This window comes from Ovis aries, chromosome 12 (assembly GCF_016772045.2).
Source record: "Ovis aries strain OAR_USU_Benz2616 breed Rambouillet chromosome 12, ARS-UI_Ramb_v3.0, whole genome shotgun sequence".
NCBI lineage: Eukaryota > Metazoa > Chordata > Mammalia > Artiodactyla > Bovidae > Ovis > Ovis aries.
Window position 1 is genome coordinate 75,342,274 of NC_056065.1, and position 19,621 is coordinate 75,361,894.

General features: G+C 39.9%; 1 protein-coding gene across 1 annotated transcript; it reads left to right on the plus strand.

Annotated features, from left to right (window-relative positions):
- The first annotated feature begins 3,438 nt into the window (after window positions 1–3,438).
- Window positions 3,439–11,262, plus strand: LOC101123223 (complement factor H-related protein 2). The gene is made up of 5 exons (XM_004013927.6): window positions 3,439–3,558; window positions 3,979–4,173; window positions 4,532–4,708; window positions 8,839–9,021; window positions 9,451–11,262. Exons 1-5 carry the CDS (start codon window positions 3,492–3,494, stop codon window positions 9,645–9,647), a joined length of 819 nt encoding a protein of 272 aa, XP_004013976.1. The 5' UTR covers window positions 3,439–3,491; the 3' UTR covers window positions 9,648–11,262.
- Window positions 11,263–19,621: the final 8,359 nt, after the last annotated feature.

The window sequence follows — 19,621 nt, forward strand, 5'->3', positions numbered from 1 at the left end:
CTGAGAGAGAACTTCAGTGATTTTTGAGAAGTGTTTAATTTAAAAATTAGATTTTTATATCACTTTTGGAGCCAGTCTGTTACTGTCTTAAAAAAAAAGACTTGTAAAAGTACATATCAGGGAATGAATTCAAGAAACTGTTGTGAAACCACTACTAGGAAATCATGGATTTTTAAAGCTCTTTGAACTTTGATATTTACTAAGTAACCTCACTTAACTAGCATCATATTGATAGAAATCCTCTTAAATTCAGTCACACTTGATGAGCCACTATTCAACCAAACAACACAACTGGAATATTTATATGAACATGCCGTTGGGAATATCTAATATACTGTTACTACTCAGTGTCGTCCTCCTGTGCTCATGGAAAAAGTTGAAACAGATCTGAACATTCAGCTCCCCTCTTAAGTGTAACTTTATGTTTATCTACTTTCATGTGCCTCTGTAGAAATCGTCTATATTGTGTCATCGTGATGGAGAGTAAACTTACAGGAAAATTACCACATACTTTCCTAAGGAAAAAGAAAATTAATTAATTAATTTTCTGTTTTTTGAGTTGCACATCAAAAGGACTCTCAATACTAATTATGCAAACAGAGAAAGACAAATGCCATATGATATCACTTATATGTGGAGTCTAAAATATGACACAAAGGAACCCATTTGTGAAACAGAAACGACTCACAGACGTGGAGAGCAGACCTGTGGCTGCCAATGGTGTGGGGGAGGGAAGAGCAGGGACAGTGGGGTCAGCAGACACGAGCTATTACACATATGAAAGATAAACAACAAAATTACTGTATGGCGCAGGGAGCTGTATTCAGTATTGTGAGACAAACCACAGTGGAAATGAACGTGAAAAAAGAATACATGCATAACTGAACTATTCTACTATACAAGAGAAATAGACACAACATCGTAAATCAACTCTACTTCAATAAAAATATATTTTTTAAAAGGGTTCTATTTTGTTTACCAACCAAAAGGCAACTGTCACCTCACTCTTTCTGGGGAAAACTTCTCTTCCCTGCTGAATTACATTGGTGCCCAAAACGTAATCTCTGGGTGGGTGTGTATTTCTGAACTCTCTTCTTTCTACTGGTCAATTTGACTGTCATTAGCCAACTACCACATGGTGATAAACACAATATCTTAATTATAAATCTAGATATCTGGTAGTATGAACCTTCTTTTATTTTCAAGATCTGGCCATTGGCACATGCATTTTTAAATCATATTATTAACTTTTGGAGGACAAATTAAAGAATCATCATCTACTTCTTCCTTGATTTGCATTTTAACATTTTTCTCAGTTTTGTTTTACAATTTGCAGTGCAGTACTCTTCAAACATTTTCTCAAATGAAGTTTTTAAGTATTTATAAAAGTCAGTGTGGCTTTTAATATTTTTTCCATTTTTGTTTTTATATGAGTTTTTAATATCATAGGTCTAATGCCTTTTTTTGGTGGAACCCTTAATTCATAACCATCACATGTATAACGATGCTTTCCTCTGCCCTTACCACTCGCCATTGTAATGGTGTTTCCCTTTTGCCTTAGTGAATCCAACATCATCTGGATATTTATTATTATAAAACACTCTTCATTATTATACAGTAATTCTCTTTTTAATTTTATTTTATCTGATTTTGGAGTTCCACCCCATAAATACTCATGTGGATTTTGTAGATAACTTAAGGAGAAATATGAAGATTTGGGGGAATTTCCCCAAAAAATGGGTAAATACAGGTCCCAGTTTGGTTCCATTTTTTCAAGGGTTGGACACTTACCATTTTCTGCTTTCTTTCAGTATGTCAAGTACTCATTGCTGTAGTTTGTATTAGTTTATAATATTTCTTTATAGAAGGGTTAGTTGCTATAAGCTATTTTTCTATTCTGGAAGCTTTAATTACATTAATAAATAATTTAGTATTTTGAAATTATCATAGTAATATTACATAAGGAAATAATAAATAATTTCAGTGCATTAACTCTCTCACATTGGCAACTGATCTATTTTCTTCTCCTTTCTAGTAGTATTATATTTTCCATGTTAATTATCTGCTTGATAATTAGATAATATAATTTCTTGATAATAGAAATTCTCTATTAAAAGAATTATACTTTAAATGATGACAAATATAATTAGTTATATAAATACACACATAAAAACAAAATAAAGAATAAAAGCAATTAATAAGTCAGTGAAAGAACAGATAAAGATTCTTGAGTTATATTCCTATAAAAAGAGGATTATCATTGTGTGCATCTGAATATGTTTTAAAATTAAAAGGTGCCTCAAAGTACGTTATAGAAAAAGAAATGGCAACCCACTCCAGTATCTTTGCCTGGGAAATCCCATGGACAGAGGAGCCTAGCAGCTAGAGTTCACGGGGTCACAAAGAGTCAGACTCAAGGGAGAACACATGCAAAGCACATTCAATACTTCATGCCGAGAATACACTGAAACTCCTGTACTTAATAGCGTGATCCCAAGTGAGTTCCAGAAACACTGGTGCTTCCCTAAGCACAAGAAAGCATAGAGGGTGGAGTAAGGTCCAGGTACACATCAATTTTCATAAATCCCTACCCCACGCAAAGCTGGGAGAAGGTAAGTAAAGGCTGTGAGAAAGTGTTAGTGACATGGACTTGGTTACTCATCTGGCTGAGAAAGAAATGGTGTTTTTTCGAGAAGTGTTTAATTTAAAAATTAGAGTTTTATATCACTTTAGAGGCCAATCTAGTACTCTCCCCAAAAAGAAACAAACAAACTCATACAGGTACATTTGTTGCTGTTTAGTCACTCAGTCGTGTCCGACCCTTTGTGACCCCATGGACTGCAGCACACCAGACTTCCCTGTGCTCCACCATTTCCCGGAGCTTACTCAAACTCATATCCACTGAGTTGGTGACACCATTCAACCACCTCATCCTCTGGGGTTCCCTTCTCTTCCTGCCTTCTTGATAATTAGCAGACACGAGCTATTACACATATGAAAGATAAACAACAAAACTACTGTATGGCGTAGGGAACTGTATTCAGTATTGTGAGACAAACCACAGTGGAAATGAATGTGAAAAAAGAATACATGCATAACTGAACTATTCTACTATACAAGAGAAATAGACACAACATCGTAAATCAACTCTACTTCAATAAAAATATATATTTTTTAAAAGGGTTCCATTTTGTTTACCAACCAAAAGGCAACTGTCACCTCACTCTTTCTGGGGAAAACTTCTCTTCCCTGCTGAATTACAGTGGTGCAAACAGACAAGTACATATCTGGGAATGAATTCAAGAAATTGTTTTGAAACCACTACTAGGAATTCAGGGATGTGGCAAAGTTCTTTGAACTTTGATACTAAGTGACCTCACTTCACTAGCATCACGCTGATAGATATCCCCTTAAATTCAGAGTCACACTTGAGGAGCTGCTCAACAACCAAACAACACAACCGGAATACCTGCACGAACGTGCCTTTGAGAATGTCTAACATGCTGTTACTACTCAATGTCATCCTCACCCTGTGGGTTTGCTGTGCTCATGGGCAAGGTAAGTTGAAACAGATCTGAACACTCAGCTTCCCTCTTAAGTGTAGCTTCATGTTTCATCTACTTTCATGGGTCTTTATATTTTAATAGGCGACTTGTAGAAATTGTCTGTATTGTGTCATCATGATGGAGGGTAAACTTATAGAGAAATTACCTCATACTCTAAGGAAAAAGAAAATACATTGTTTTCTCTCTCTTCTTTTATCCTGTATAATGTCAATATTAGAAACACTTCCAAAGAACATAAACATCCTGTGTTTCTCCAAGACCTTTACACCCTATTAGTTATAGACTGTCCCAGATCTCTATCACTACTACAAGTGGGATAATTAAGCTACGAAGAATAATAAATTCATCAATGGGATTATTAACATACATAGAACTATTCACTAATGCAGGATAACTATTTTTTTTCCTTAAGGAAGAATGTGTGATTTTCCAGAAATAAAACATGGAAGCATATATAATGAAAATAGATATAAAAAATTCTTCCCAACTGATGTAGGGAAATATTTCTACTACACCTGTGAACACAGCTTTGTGACTCCTTCACAATCACTCTGGACTCGAATAAACTGTACAGAGGAAGGATGGTCCCCAACACCAAAGTGCCTCAGTGAGTAAGCACCCTCCTCATCACCGGGATGAATTATCAGTGTGTCCAGTGGGTGGAGAGGCCGTGCCTGAAGGAATTGCAGGGTCTGGACAGTCGTAGCAGTGGAGACCAGAGGAGCCAGCAAAGACAGGTCGACCTAAGACAGTCACTGTGGGAAGATGTCTGTGGAAAGTGACTTTACAAATGAAAAACATTTTCATTATACAAGTTGAAATTAATGACATGGCGTACTAATTTTTTACATGCATGGCCAAATTTTTAAGAAGCAAAATTTTTGTACTGGATTTCTCTTTGGAACTTCGCAAAATGTCATACTCTTTCATTGCAAAATGAGTACCAGTCATTTTCTGCCTTTTAGGACAGTGCTTTTTCCCTTGGGTGGAAAATGGTCAATCTACATCTTCAGGACAAACGCACCGGGAAGGTGACATCGTTCACATTGTGTGTAATGCTGGCTACAGCCTCCCAAACGGTCAGAGCAGCATTGCATGCGGAGAAAGTGGCTGGTCCTCCCCTCCTGTATGCCGTCGTGTCTGTGAGTAACACACTGTGCTCTCAGGTCCGGTATTTATTCATATTTTATAGAGAAATAACAATATTAAGTGCAGGCGATATTGCTATTGCTACTGTCATCACCTTTTCAGTTCAAGGTTCCAACTCTGCCTAAGCAGAGCTGCAAATACCTGGGTCATCACTAGAAAATCATTTTGTCTACTCACATAAATTTAATGTAATAATAGCAAACACTAGCCAAGAACACGGTGAAAAACTATAATTCTCACATTATATAGTTTCTTCAGTAAATGATTTTTATCAGAATCAACAAATCTTGGTAATGCATATTGTGCTGCCTTTGAATATACAGCATTTTAATGTAAATCTCAATAGCTTCACAAAATATAACAATGCATCAAAAGAAGCAAATCAAGATATGGTTCTCTCATGGAACTTAAAAGGCAGCCAGCTGACTCTGACAAGGTCCTTCAGCAAGTAAGTGCATGATACATAGGGAGGAAACAAAGGGAAGGAAAACTAGCCTTTTTCAAGGTCAAAACCAAATTCGTCAAACTGAATATTTCAGTTACCATACGTGGCTTTTACTTCAACTTAGGACAAGCCTAGTTATAATTGTCGAAATAGGCCATTCCAGTTGTTTAATGATCTTTCCTATTACAATGATGCATGTTTTCCATGCTGCTGCTGCTGCTAAGTCACTTCAGTTGTGTCTGACTCTGTGCAACCCCATAGACAGTAGCCCACCAGGCTCCCCCGTCCCTGGGATTCTCCAGGCAAGAACACTGGAGTGGGTTGCCATTTCCTTCTCCAATGCAGCAAAGTGAAAAGTGAAAGTGAAGTCGCTCAGTTGTGTCCGACTCTTAGCGACCCTAACACCAAGCAATTCCCTGAAACTGTCTAACTGGAAATACTGTCAGTTCCCACAGGTGGGCGCTCAGGCCCCCAAGACTTCTTCCTCCCACCGCCCACTTCACAAGTCAGTCACCAGTCTAGCTTGTCATCTATGCTTTTGTCTACATGTTACGCTATGTGTTAGAGGTTCCCAGGACCTCGTCTTCAGGTTCAATTAATTTGCTAGAGTGGTTCATAGAACTGAAAGAAACATTTGATTTCTCATATTACCAGCTTAAAGAATATAAAGAACATAACTGAGGAACACTCAGACGGAAGGCAGGCACAGGGTGAGGTGTGTAGAAGGTGAGGAACTCCCAGGCCCCTCATAATAGCCACTCTTCCAGCACGTCCACATGTTCACCGCCCAGGAATCTCTCAGAATCCCATCCTTTTTTTCTTATGGAGGGTTTATGACAGGGGCAAACTGATTAATCCATGGGCCATCAGCAGTTGATGTGATCTGCAGCCACTCTTCCCTCCCTGGAGGTCAGGACTGAAACTTTTAATCTCATCACAAAGTTGGCTCCCCTGGCAACCAACTCAGGTGTTTTCCATTGTATATATACAATGGAATACTACACAGCCACAAAAAAGAATGAAATAGTGCCATCTGTAACAACATGGATAGCCCCAGAGAATATAATCCTCAGTGAAATGCACTCAACTCAGAAAGTCAAATATTCTATGATATTATTTATATATGGAATCTAAAAAATAATATAACTGAATATATATGCAAAACAGAAACAGACTCACAGATATAGAAAAAAATTCATAGTTAGCAAAAGATGGAAGGAAGTAGGGCGGGGCAAACTCCCTCCCTCCCTCCATACCTAGAGGTATGGGATTAAGGGGTACAAACTACCATGTATTATATAGAGCAGATATGCCACAAGGGTATATGGTATAGCAGAGGGAATTACAGTCTCTGTCTTAAACTACAAAGGAGTATAATCTATAAGAGTACTGCTTCACCATGCTATACACCTGAGACTCACACAGCACTGGAAACCAATTGTACCTCAGTTAAAAAAAACCCAATCATCCTGTTTGTTAGTGAGGATTCACCTGGAACGCTCACACATTGCTGGTGGGAATGTAAGATGGTACAATCACTCTGAATATCAGTATGGCAGTTTCCTATAGATTTAATCATGCATGTATCAGATAGCCCAGCAATTTCACTTTTAAATATACAGCAGGAAATAGTAAATACATGTTTACTCGAAGACTTGAGTTCAGGTGTGCATAAATAGCTCAATTATAACTGCCACAAACTGGGAACACTTCAAAAGATAGTCAACAGAGGATAAAATGGATAAACATACTTACACTTATATAAAGCTACCCTGTTCCACAGTGAAAAAGAGTGAGCTAATGACGCAAGACACCACAGAGCAGATGGGGCCCGACATTTGATGACATAAAGCAGCCAGATGTAAGAGAAGGCATGTTATATGAATCCATAAACAATGTTGTAGGAAGGCAGCATTGCTCCGTAGGGACAGAAAACACGGGCTTCTAAGCAGAGGAGAGTTGTGGGGAGGGGTGGAGTGGAAATGAAACAGCAGAATTGTAAAGGGAGGAGAAGACTGCCTCTAGTTGGTTGGGTTTGTGACAGCTACACACTGTCACATCATTGGCTGACACGTGGATTTTATTGTATGTAATTCAAATCTGAATAGAGGTGATTTTAACAATTTTTAAAAATCACCTTTATTGGGTGATTATGGAAAATGAATCTAAAAAAGAGTTGATATATGTATAAGAGATTCACTTTGCTTCGCACCTGAAAGTAACACAACATTGCAAATCAACTACACCGCAATAAAAAAAGTCTCCAGGAAGGGATACATTTATATGTATAACTGAGTCACTTTACTGAACACCTGAAACTAGACAGCATTTTTACTCAGCTGTGCTCCGATATAGAATAAATTTTTTTAAAAAATGAGCATTTGCAAACCAAACATATAGGTGTCCAAAAAACTGTAATGTGATTGAATTATTATTAATTGAAGAAAGGAAGCAGAAGCAATCTGCTAAACAGATTAATAAAATAGTGAGAGAATATACAAAATTACTAGAAACAAGAAATTCCAAACAGAAAGAAGAGAACAATTATGAAATACAGACAAAACTAGCACAGAGGTTAGAGTGATGTCAGCAAGATAAAGGATAAGATGCTCCTCCTGGTATTCCACCTTCAATAATAAAAATTTAGCATCTATCCACAAAAGTAACTTTACGGCAGATGCAAGATCCAGATTCCAGGAGACCATGAAACCCCCAGGGTGCAGTCCAAACACAAGGACAGGCATCTTTTTCCCTTCCAGCATGGGTGAAAAGTCTAGACTCATCAAAGGCCCCTGTTGATCAACGTGAGGAGAGGGTTAGTCTTAGGTTTCCTCTGTGATGTTTTTCTAGACTAAGTCCTGTACTATGAAAGAAAATGTTTCTGCCTTGCTAGGTTGATTCTTTCCTGGGCCTGTGCCTAAAGAAAGCAGAACCTTCTTGTGACCTTTTTGTTTGTTAATTTTGCCTGAATGTGAGATCATTTCTGGGTTGCAATTTCAGTGCCTGGTCCTGATACATACAAAGCAAAGTGAAAGCTCCAACAGCCAGTGCATTGTAACTCCTTGAATCCCAAGTTCTCAAAACAATCTACTTCTTTTCTACACTCTTCACAACCTCTTATGTTGGTTTTTATAATTCTGTTCAGGATTTTTAGTTAACAGAGGGAATATGTCGCAGAAGAAATAAGCAGAAATGTTCCCTTCTCATTTTGTCCAGACAGAAAGCCTGAAATTCCCTTCACATTATACACATTTGTAATTTCTTGAATTTTATTTAAGAAGTTGATATTTCTCTTGGAAAAAAAACGAAAATCAATTTTTAAAATTACTAAAGATCCAATAGCCATTGCAGTATGCTTAATACCTAAGACCAAGAAACGTCCTTTGTTTATGGTAGCAATCCATCTTTCTAGCAAACATTCATTAAGGAAAACATTTTTAACTACCAGAATACCACAGAGCAGACATGTTTGCTAATGTCTAATGTATGCTTTCACATGGGGTGAAAGGAAGGCCTTAAAATTTGACTCTCAGTTTAAGTGATTAAAATTCCTTAAATGAATCATTTCTTTCATCAGAAATCATAAATCTTGATATTACACATTGTGGTATTATTTTGTTTGCTTTCTTTAACTTCTGTTTTTCTTTGGTCTCTCAATAAGTCAAATTATGTTTTTAGATCCTCAAGGAAGATGTGGGCCTCCTCCACCAATAGACAATGGAGACACTGTCTCACTCCCATTACCGCAATATCCTCCAGAATCAGCTGTTGAGTACAAGTGCCAGGCCTACTATGTACTTCAGGGAGACAAACACATAGTGTGTCGGAATGGAGAGTGGTCAGAACCACCAAAGTGCTTAGGTAATACTTTCATCTTCTCGTGGGTCCTGGGAAAATCAGCGTAATTGGTATAATATTTTGTTGTTTAGAATAGCAATCTTATGGATTAACAACAATTCTATTGAATGTGTGACTAACAATAATATATGAGAAAATAAAGTTTGAAAAACTCTTGTTCAAGGAATCATAGCAATGAAAGATTATTTAATATAAACTCAATGTGATATTGACTTCATGAATCCCTCATTACAACACTTAATAAATTAAATGTAGCACCTCATTTTAATATCATTAATTGGAATCTACATAATGGATTTTCAGTGAGTTGGCTTGGAAAATGTTTTGAGAATGAAATCTTGGACCAGTGTAGAAGGTTTTACTTGGAAGTCTAAAATCCTGAGTGATATGCTTGTATACTACTTAGTGTTCTATATTTCTTTTTAACTTCAGGTGCATGTGTAATTTCAGAAGAAATGATGCAACAACACAACATACAGCTAAAATGGAGACAAGATAAAAAACTCTATACTAGAACAGATGACAGTATTGAATTTACGTGTAAATATGGATATCGCCCAACGACACCAAATCATACATTTCGAACAACCTGTCACGAAGGAAAAGTGGTGTATCCTCATTGTGAATGAAACATTGGTTAAAATGCAGTCATAAAACTGAACTTTTCATTATTAATCCAATTCTCATTTTATCAAGTAAATCAGAATTTGTGTTAAATATTATGTGGATGGTGCAATTATAATCCAGGTGACTAACTAATCACTTCTTAAAAGCACTTTAATACTTGTAAAGTCAAAATGCTACATGTCCTATTTATAAAACATCTTTGGGAAGAAATTAGATGCAATCGCTTCAATGCCTCCTTCCTTCCATCATTCTAACTTTCTAAAATATTCTCCATAACTTCTGAAGTTTCCCGAGACTTTATTTCATAAAAAATGCTTATCTCCATCCTCATAATATCATTTCACAAACACGTAAAAACCTGTGTGTCATACCTACATTGGTCATTAGATCCAGTTTATTAGATTAGTAATTAGATTTCATTTCTTTGTATGACTGTGTAATATTCCACTGTGTTTTTGTAACACATCTTTATCCATTTATCCATTGATACACATCTAGGTTGCTTCCATGTCTGGCCTATTGTAAATAGTGCTCCAATGAACACTGGAGTACATGTGTCATTTTAAGTTATAAAATTTTAAATCCCTGGTTTTCTCAGGGATATCCCAGCAGTGGAATTGCTGGGTCATACGGTAGTTCTATTTTTACCTTTTAAAGGACCCTCCATAGTGTTCTCCACAAAGATGTATCAATTTACATCCCTAACAGTAGAGCCAGAGGGTTCCCTTTTCTCCACACCCTCTCCAGCATTTATTGTCTGTAGATTTTTTGATGATGGCCACTCGGACTGGTGTGAGGTGATAACTCATGGCAGTTTTGATTTGCATTTCTCTAATAATTAATGATGTTTAGCATCTTTTCATGTGCCTCTTTCATATATGTCTTCTTTGAAGAAAGGTTTATTTAGGTCTTCTGCCCATTTTTTGATTGGGTTGTTTGTTGTTTTGATATTGAGTTGCATGAACTATTTGTATATTTTGGAGATGAATCCTTTGTCAGTTGCTTGAGTCTGTCATGCAGAGTGAAGTAAGTCAGAAAGAGAAAAAATATCATATACTAATGCATATAGGTGGAATCTAGGAAAAATGGTACAGATGAACCTCCTTGCAGGGCAGAAATAGAGACACAGTTATGAACAAGCATGTGTACACAGTGGGGGAAGAGGAAGGTAGACTAAATCGGGAGATTAGGATTGACATATATACTCTACCATGGGTGAAACAGGTAGCTCGTGGGAACCTGCTGTATAGCACAGGAAGCTCCACCCGGTGCTCTATGACAATTCAGATGGGTGGGATGAAGTGGGTTGGGGGGAGGGAGGGAATATGTGTAAACATATGGCGGTTTCACTTTGCTGTATAGCAGAAATCAACACAACACTGTAAGGCAATTGTATTCCAATGAAAAAATCAGTTGATTAGAAACATTTCAAATTTCTACAAAAATATGAACACTGAAAGATGAACATAAAGATATAAAGTAAAAATATTTTAAGGTAATACTTTGTTACTCTTTTGTTTAAATATCTATCACTATACATTGTTATAAAAACTTTTGTGATAAGAAATTTTAAGATCTACTGTCTACAACTTTAAAATATATTATTTTAACACATTATTAGCTGTGCTTACCTGCTGTATGTTACCTCCCGATGACTTCTTTTTTTTCCCACAACTGAAAGTTTTAACTTTTTCTTCACCCATTTTGCCAAACTCCCTATTCCATCGCCAGACTCTGGCAACCACTAATTAACCCTTGGTATCCTTAAGCTCAGTTTTTCGTTGGTTTATTTATTTGTTTTTATGGTTTTGTTTTTGATTCTACATATAAGTAAGATCATATGTTCTTTGTCCTTCTCGGACATTTCATTTAGCATAATGCCCTCAAGGTCCATCCATGTTTTCACAAATGGCAAAATTTCATCTTTTTAAGGCTGGATAATATTTCTCTGAATACATATACCACATTCTCTTTATCCATTCTGCCATCTATGAATACTTAGGTTACTTCCATATCTTTGCTACTGTAAATAATGTAGTGGACACTGGGTCACATGTATGTTTTTGAATCAGTATTTTCATTTTCTTTGTATAAGTGGAATTGCTGGATCATATAGTAGTTCCATTTTTAATTACTGAGGAACTTCCATACTGTTTACCACAGTGGCTGAACCAGTTTGTGTGTGTGCTAAGTTGCTTCAGTCGTGTTGGACTCCTTGTGACTCCACAAACTGCAGCCTGCCAGGCTTCTCTGTCCATGGGATTTTCCAGGTAAGAATACTGGAGTGGGTTGCCATACCTTCCTCCAGGGAATCTTCCTGACTCAGGGATCAAACCTGCAACTCCTGCACTGACAGGCCGGTTCTTTATCACTAGCGCCACCTGGGAAGTCCAACCAGTAAACCAGTTTACATTCTACCAAAAGTGCTTGAGGTTTCTCTTTTCATACCCTTGCTGCTAAGTCACTTCAGTCGTGTCCAACTCTGTGTGACCCCATAGACAGCAGCCCACCAGGCTTCCCTGTCCCTGGGATTCTCCAGGCAAGAATACTGGAGTGGGTTGCCATTTCCTTCTCCAATGCATGCATGCATGCATGCTAAGTTGCTTCAGTCTTGTCTGACTCTGTGCGACCCCATGGACAGCAGCCCATCAGGCTCCTCTGTCTACGGGATTCTCCAGGCAAGAATACTGGAGTGGGTTGCCATTTCTTTCTCCATCATACCCCTGCTGACAATTGTTAACTATGTCTTTCTAACAACAGCCTTTCTGGCAGGTATAAGGTGACATCTCACTATGGTTTTGATCTCTTCATCTGGCTTGTGATTTGTAGTCTTTAATGTCCTTTGTAACAAGCTGATAATCTAGTGAGTGAGCCATGTTAGTAAATTAATCAAACCCAAGGAGGGGAAAATGGGAACCTCTGATTTATAGCCAGTCAGTCAGAAGTACATGTGACAACCTGGACCCTGACTGGCATCCTGAGTTGGAGGAGGTTGTAGGAACCTCCAGTTTGAAGCAGTTGGTCAGAAGCACAGGTAACAAACTGGGTTATAACTAGTGTCTGAAGTATAGGGTGATCATATGGGAATAAGCCCTTTATCTGTGGAATCTGATTTTATCTCTGGATAGTGTCACAATTAAATTGATTTCTTGGACACCCTGTTGGCATCTGGGAACTGCTTATTGGTGTTAAAAAGGCTTTACACAGGCACACAACCACAGCGGAATGGGTTCCAGGAACTCTTTTAGTGCGTATCCTTGTCCTTCTTGATGATAGACAAAAATACTTTCAGCTCTTCATCATTAAATATTATATTAGTTGTGCCATGTGTGGCTGTTCCCTGTACACCCATTTTATTGATAGAATTAACATAAATGGATGTGGAATTTTGTTAAATACTTTTTCTACAACTATTGCAATGATCTTATGATTTTTATCCTTCATTGTGTTAATGTGTTATATCATAGTGGTTAGTGAATGTTGAACCATTTCCACATCCCTAGAATAAAAGCTACCTGAGCATCAGCAGCAGATCACAGCCTATGATCCTTTAACGTGTTGATAAATTCAGTTTGCTAATATTTTACTGAAAGTTGCTATATTTATATTCACCAGGGATATTGGCCTGCAATTTTCTTTTCTTGTGGTGTCATTATCTGGTCTTAGTATCAGAGTAATGTTGGCCTCTTAAAATGAGTTCAGAAGAGTTTCCTTCTGTGAAATTGTGATTTACAAAAATGTATGTATAATTTGACATTCAGATGACCAAACTATTTCTCATACATTTAGTCTCCCTACAAGGTTCATGCTTCACAGTTCTAAACACTAGCATAACATAAATGGATGTGGAATTTTGTTAAATGCTTTTTTGCATCTACTGCAATGATCATAAGATTTTTACTAAGTGCTGAGAGTGATAAATGTGTATATTGCTATGTTAATGAGGTGACTTTGGGAAAGCCCCTAAAACTAGGGGCTGGCTGCCAGTTTTGGCTGGCAGAACCAACCTTATGATCAAAGGATCAGAATATTCAGTCTTATCTCCTAACCTCCAGGTAAGACTGCATTGACTAAGGTTGAGGTGAGGTGAAGTCGCTCAGTCGTGTCCGACTCTTTGTGACCCCTTGGACTGTAACCTACTAGGCTTCTCTGTCCATGGGATTCTCTAGGCAAGAATACTGGAGTGGATTGCCATTTCCTTCTCCAGGGGATCTTCCTGACCCAGGGCTCGAACCCGGGTCTCCCACATTGGAGGCAGACGATTTAACCTCTGAGCCACCAGGGAAGCAAATGGCAACCCACTCCAGTACTCTTGCCTGGAAAATCCCATGGTCAGAGAAGCCTGGTGGGCCACAGTTCATGGGGTTGCAAAAGAGCTGGACACAACTGAATGACTGAGCACATTAAGAAATAGGAAAGCTGTGGGGCCTAACTTATTTTACATATATAAAGTTTCTAGGAGCAAAATGAGAAAAAGCAAGACTGTTTTATAATTGTCCTAATGGTTCAGAATGCCAGGCACAAATAAAATTCATTAAAAATTTCTTTAGTCTGTAGGCAACTATTTATGATTAAAAAAAAAAAAAAACTCAACAAAGTGGTTATAGAGGGAACATTTATCAGCATAATAAGGGCATCCAAATTGGAAAAGATGAAGTAAAACTGTCACTATTTGTAGTGCTGTGTGGGACACCTAATTCTCCACTGCTGTGTAACAAATTAGACCAATTGTAACCACTTAGAACAACAGACATTTATTACCTGACAGGTCCAGTGGGTCCGAAGTCTAGTGGCTAAGCTGGTGGCTCTGGCTCAAGATCTCCCCGGGGGCTGAGGTCAAAGTTCATGGCAGTGAGGTCTCCAGAGACTGTGCTGGAGCAAGCTTCACCTCCGAGCTCACTTCTGGGCCTGAGTTCTCCCCACATGGCCTTTCTCCACAGGGCTGCCCGGTAATGGGCAGCTGGCTACTCCCAAGAAAAAATAAGAAGAAAGAGTGAGAACACAGGCAGGATTTAAGCTGCAGGCTTTTATAACCTAATCTAGGAAGAGATACCATGTCACTTCTGCCATTGTGAATCCCTAAGTCCACACCACCCAAAGACACAAATTATTTTCCCTCTTCAATGAAAAGAGGAATGGCTAAGACTTTTTAGACACATTTTGAAAACCACCACGGATTCTTTGGTTCTAGAAGCATTCTATCGTTCATGGGGACGTACAGTCTCCAGACTCAGAAAATACATCTGCTCCAGAGAGGACAATACCACCTCGTCCATCATAGAAAGGGTTTAAAGTAACCCACAGGCCACAAGTAGCTGGTTGGTTCCTACCACGTTAAAAAGAGTTGAAACAAACATTTCAGTGACTTGAGCTTAAGAGGGCTTATATTTGCAATGTTAATGTGATGAATAACATTGCAGTATGAAATAATAAACATAAATTTAGTGTATTAGAAAGTTATCATCGTTCACATTAACATTTTGCTTAAAAATTATAGTGTTCTCACTGAGAATCAATCCTAAGGGATTAAAAAATACCTTTATAAACATTTTTGAGTAAGTATTGTCCAGGTGGCACTAGTGGTAAAGAATCCGCCTGCCAAAGCAGGCAACACAGGTTAGATTCCTGGGTCAGGAAGATCCCCTGGAGAAGGAAATGGCAACTCACTTCAGTATTCTCACCTGGAGAATCTCATGGACCAAGGAGCCTTGCGGGCTGTGGTCCATAGGGTCACAAAGAGTCAGACACGACTGAAGCAACGTAGCATGGAGTGTTCTCATTGTGAATCAGTCCTAAAGGATTCAAAAACACCTCTATAAAAATTTTGGGGTAAGTGTTGTTAAGCTAACAGGGTTCAACATCAGATCAAATTGGGTGTCAGTGAATACAATTTCCGATCTCACTTTCCTCATTTTGGTTTTCCACTCAGGGAGTTTTCTTTTCATGTATTCTGTGTGGCTGTAAGCACATCCACGGGTTATTTTTCAGTCTCCTCCTGTCTTTAGAGGCAGCGCGGGCAGCGGGGACAGCAAGAGGAGCCGAACCGCCGGTGCCCCTCCTGGCCTCGCCACTCCCAGCTGGCTGGACGCCGGCCTCGCTCTTCTGTGAATCACGAATAACGGTCCCTTCCCCCCAGGGTGGAAGCGAAGGTGGAGATAAATACGTGCAGGGCTTAACACAGCCCCTGGCAGAGAGTAACATGTAGGCTACAATCATTACTATCAGATATCTACAATTAAAATGAAAACCGAGAAGTTATCTGTCGGGGGCCATGCCCATCAAGACCACCTTTTATGAATTACTGGGAATCTCGGGTTTTGTTTGTTTACCTGGTTTTGCTCCCAGATTCCCGAGGTAAGAACCAGCAGGTAAATTACTGAGCCGCTGCACCGACACCACGCACTGACATCAGCACGTCCACACTAACTGTACATTTAATTTTCGTTTTCCTCATTTTCTCCCTTTTGGGCCCAGGAAGTGGAGGAAGGATCCCGGGCGAGTACATTGATCTCCTTCAAAGTACTGTGAGGGAATGACCGTGCCAGCAACTGCCAAGACAGCTGCATTTACGGTGGAGGAGCTGTGACTCTCTTCCCTTCAACCGAAGTGAAGTCGCTCAGTTGTGTCCGACTCTTTGCGACCCCATGGACTGTAGCCTACAGGCTCTTCCGTCCATGGGATTTTCCAGGCAAGAGTACCGGAGTGGGTTGCCAATTCCTTCTCCAGGAGATCTTCCCGACCCAGGGATTGAACCCGGGTCTCCCGGATTGTAGGAAGATACTTTACCATCAACCAACCTGTTCACAAAACCGAAAAGCGAATTTCAAACCTAAGCCCCGGTCCTCAGAGGCCGCCGAGACCCGCTGCCCTCGCTGTCTCCTCAGGGAAAGCGCCGCGCCAAGTTTAAATAAGGTGCCGTCTCCTCATTGGCTGGCGCTGCTGCTCGTTGATTGGCTCCGCGCGAAGGAGGGCGGTACCGGGCGCGCCCATTGGTGGAGGCAGAAATTTTAAACTGGTCGATGCCCCTGCGCCATTAGCTCTTCTTTGCAGTTTGAGAGTCTCTTGCCCGGGCTATCTTCCTGGGACTCGGTGATCCGAGGAGAAGGGGCGAATTCTCTCTCGATCCCCGCAGCTCCTCGAGGGGACGCGGTGCGCGTTCCTTCGGAGGCCGCTCGGAGCATCCCGGCGGACCCGGAGGCCTTGGTGGCGACCTGACCCCGGGGCGCTGCTGCTGGGAGCGAAGCCCGCCAGAGCCAAGGCCGCGGGCGGGGCAGAGAGGTCCCAGGGCAGAGGAGGCGGCGTCCTCGCCCGTCCTGTCCCTCAGCCACGTCTAGGAGCACTTGAGCATCCTATTTGCACATGTGCTCTTCTTCTGGGTTAGTCAATTAAACTCTCAGCTCCCTGGTGGCTTAGACAGTAAAGAAGTGAAGTGAAGGTCGCTCAGTCGTGACCGACTCTTTGCGACCCCATGGACTCTCCAGGCCAGAATACTGGAGTGGGTGGCCTTTCCCTTCTCCAGGGGATCTTCCCAACCCAGGGATCGAACCGAGGTCTCCTGCATTGCAGGCAGATTCTTTACCAGCTGAGCCACAAGGGAAGCCCAAGAATGCTGGAGTGGGTAGCCTGTCCCTTCTCCAGGGGGTCTCCTGCATTGCTGGATGATTCTTTACCAACTGAGCTATCAGGAAAGCTCCAGACAGTAAAGAATTTGCCTGCAATGCTAGAGACAGGAGTTCCATCCTTGGTGGGGAGGTGGGAGGGAGCAATCGCTGGAGGTGGGAAAGATCCTCTCCGAAAGTAAAAGGCAGCCCACTCCAATATTCTTGCCTGAAGAATCCCATGGACAGAAGAGCCTGTCTGGCTACAGTCCATGGGGTCACAGAGTTGGGACACAACTGAGTGACTAGCACTTTTACTTAAGGAGGAAAAGAATAGTACTACATTTTGTCATGCCTTAAAAAAGGAAATAGACAAACTAAATTAAACACCTTTGCAGCCCCCAAACATACACCCAAGTAATGTTTATAATTCAAATCTGCTAAATTACATGTCCCCAATCTTTTGAAAGATTTTCATTTTAATGAGAAAGTCATAACTGAAACTTCCTTTGACTCCATAGATAATGTTAATGGCCAAATTAAAGAGAACAGTAAACTTATTCTTACCCCAACTATTCTTCAACTTTGAACATCATACAGTCAAGGACATTTTCTAAGTCCAGATTCTTTTTTTTGGGGGGGGGGGTGTGAATAATAGCTGTGCACTAATCAGAATTAGTGGAGAGTCTTTCACCAGATATATTTGTAAAAAATTATTCAAAGACTATTTGGAATCAAAACTTGTGCATGAGATTCACATGATTGTAAGTCCAGATTCTTTCATAAATGATAATTACAGACTAAATTAGGATCTAGAATCAGGGTAAATTAATCCAGTTCTATCCCCAAGTCAATATGTAAAAGATACCATGGCATGTGTATATGTATACTTCAGCAAATATGTAAATTGTCACCATCATCAAATGGAAGTTCTTTGATTTGAACTCACAATCTTCTCAGGATGAGACAAAAAATGAAGTTTTACCTTGATTCCTGAATGTCAGGGTTCAAAATCTCCAAAAGATATTTTTGAAAAACCCAAAATCTCCAAAAGCTACTTTTGGAAAACCCAAAGCTTTAGAAATGAAGTAAAATTGTTACACTTTTAAATGAACAGTACCAGAACTGAAGTTTCTGCAGTTCAGGATATCTCGAATCACAGCCGTAATAAACAACTTAAGTGCTGACTGCATGAAATGACCTAACATACAAGACTCTGACAGTGCCTGAAACAAAATATTCAACTACTAGCCATCACTGTCATTTTTAATATTGTTGAATTCCTTTCTTCCTCTTCCAGCCTCTTTTTTGTCTTGCTTTTCTTGTCTGTGTTCTTGGTTCCAGGCACCACCGTGCAGTTCATTCAGAGGCCCTGTTCCTGGTGTGTCGTGTCCACTGCAGGGTCAGCCCAGGGGCGCTCCTGCCAGGAGGCTGTTTGCCTTCCAGATGACTCAGCTTTCCCTCCTCTGTACTAGACCCAGAACATCCTGAGAGAAGAAAATAAGTGTTTTATAAAAATTCAAATTGCATTTCAAAATTTAATTTTAACAAATCATATTCTTTAAGGGCTTACCTTTTAATTTATAAAGCCAGGGAAGCAGAGAGACCAGCTAGGAGGCTGTCTCCTTAGTCTGAGTTGTATGTGTGGGGGTGTGGGGGTGTGTTTGTGTGTGTGGTGTGATATGCTCACTCTTGTCTGACTCTTTGCCATACCATGGACTGTAGCCCACCAAACTCCTCTGTCTGTGGAATTTTCCAGGCAAGCATACTGGAGTGGGTTGCCATTGCCTCCTCTAGGGGATCTTTCCGACTCAGGGATCGAACCCAAGTCTCTTGAGTCTCCTGTATTGGCAGTCAAATTCTTTACCAGTGTGATACCTGGGAAACGCTAGTCTGGGTTAGAGGTGACCACATTTGACCATGTTTGACCACAGCAGTGGAGGCTATGAGGAGTGGTTAGACTTGAGATGCGGTTTGCAGGTGTATCTCGAGTATGTTAGTCACTCAGTTGTAACAGACTCTTTGTGGCCACATGGACTGTAGCCTGCCAGGCTCCTCTGTCCATGAAATTCTTCAGGAAAGAATACTGGAGTGGGTAGCCTTTCCCTTCTCCATGGGAATTTCCGACCCAGGGATTGAACCCAGGTCTCCTTCATTGGCAGGCAGATTCTTTACCACTGACCCACGAGGGAAGCCCAGAAGAAAGATTACACTATATTAAAGAAAGACTATAAATGTATTATTTCCAATATACTTCTATGTTGGGTGAGTTTATTACTGGTGAAGTTAGGTAAATTTCAAATTCACTATCTTGTTACCTGTAATTAACCCAAAGTTTCAGTAGATGCCATGATAACAAGAGTGACATTCTTAATTTA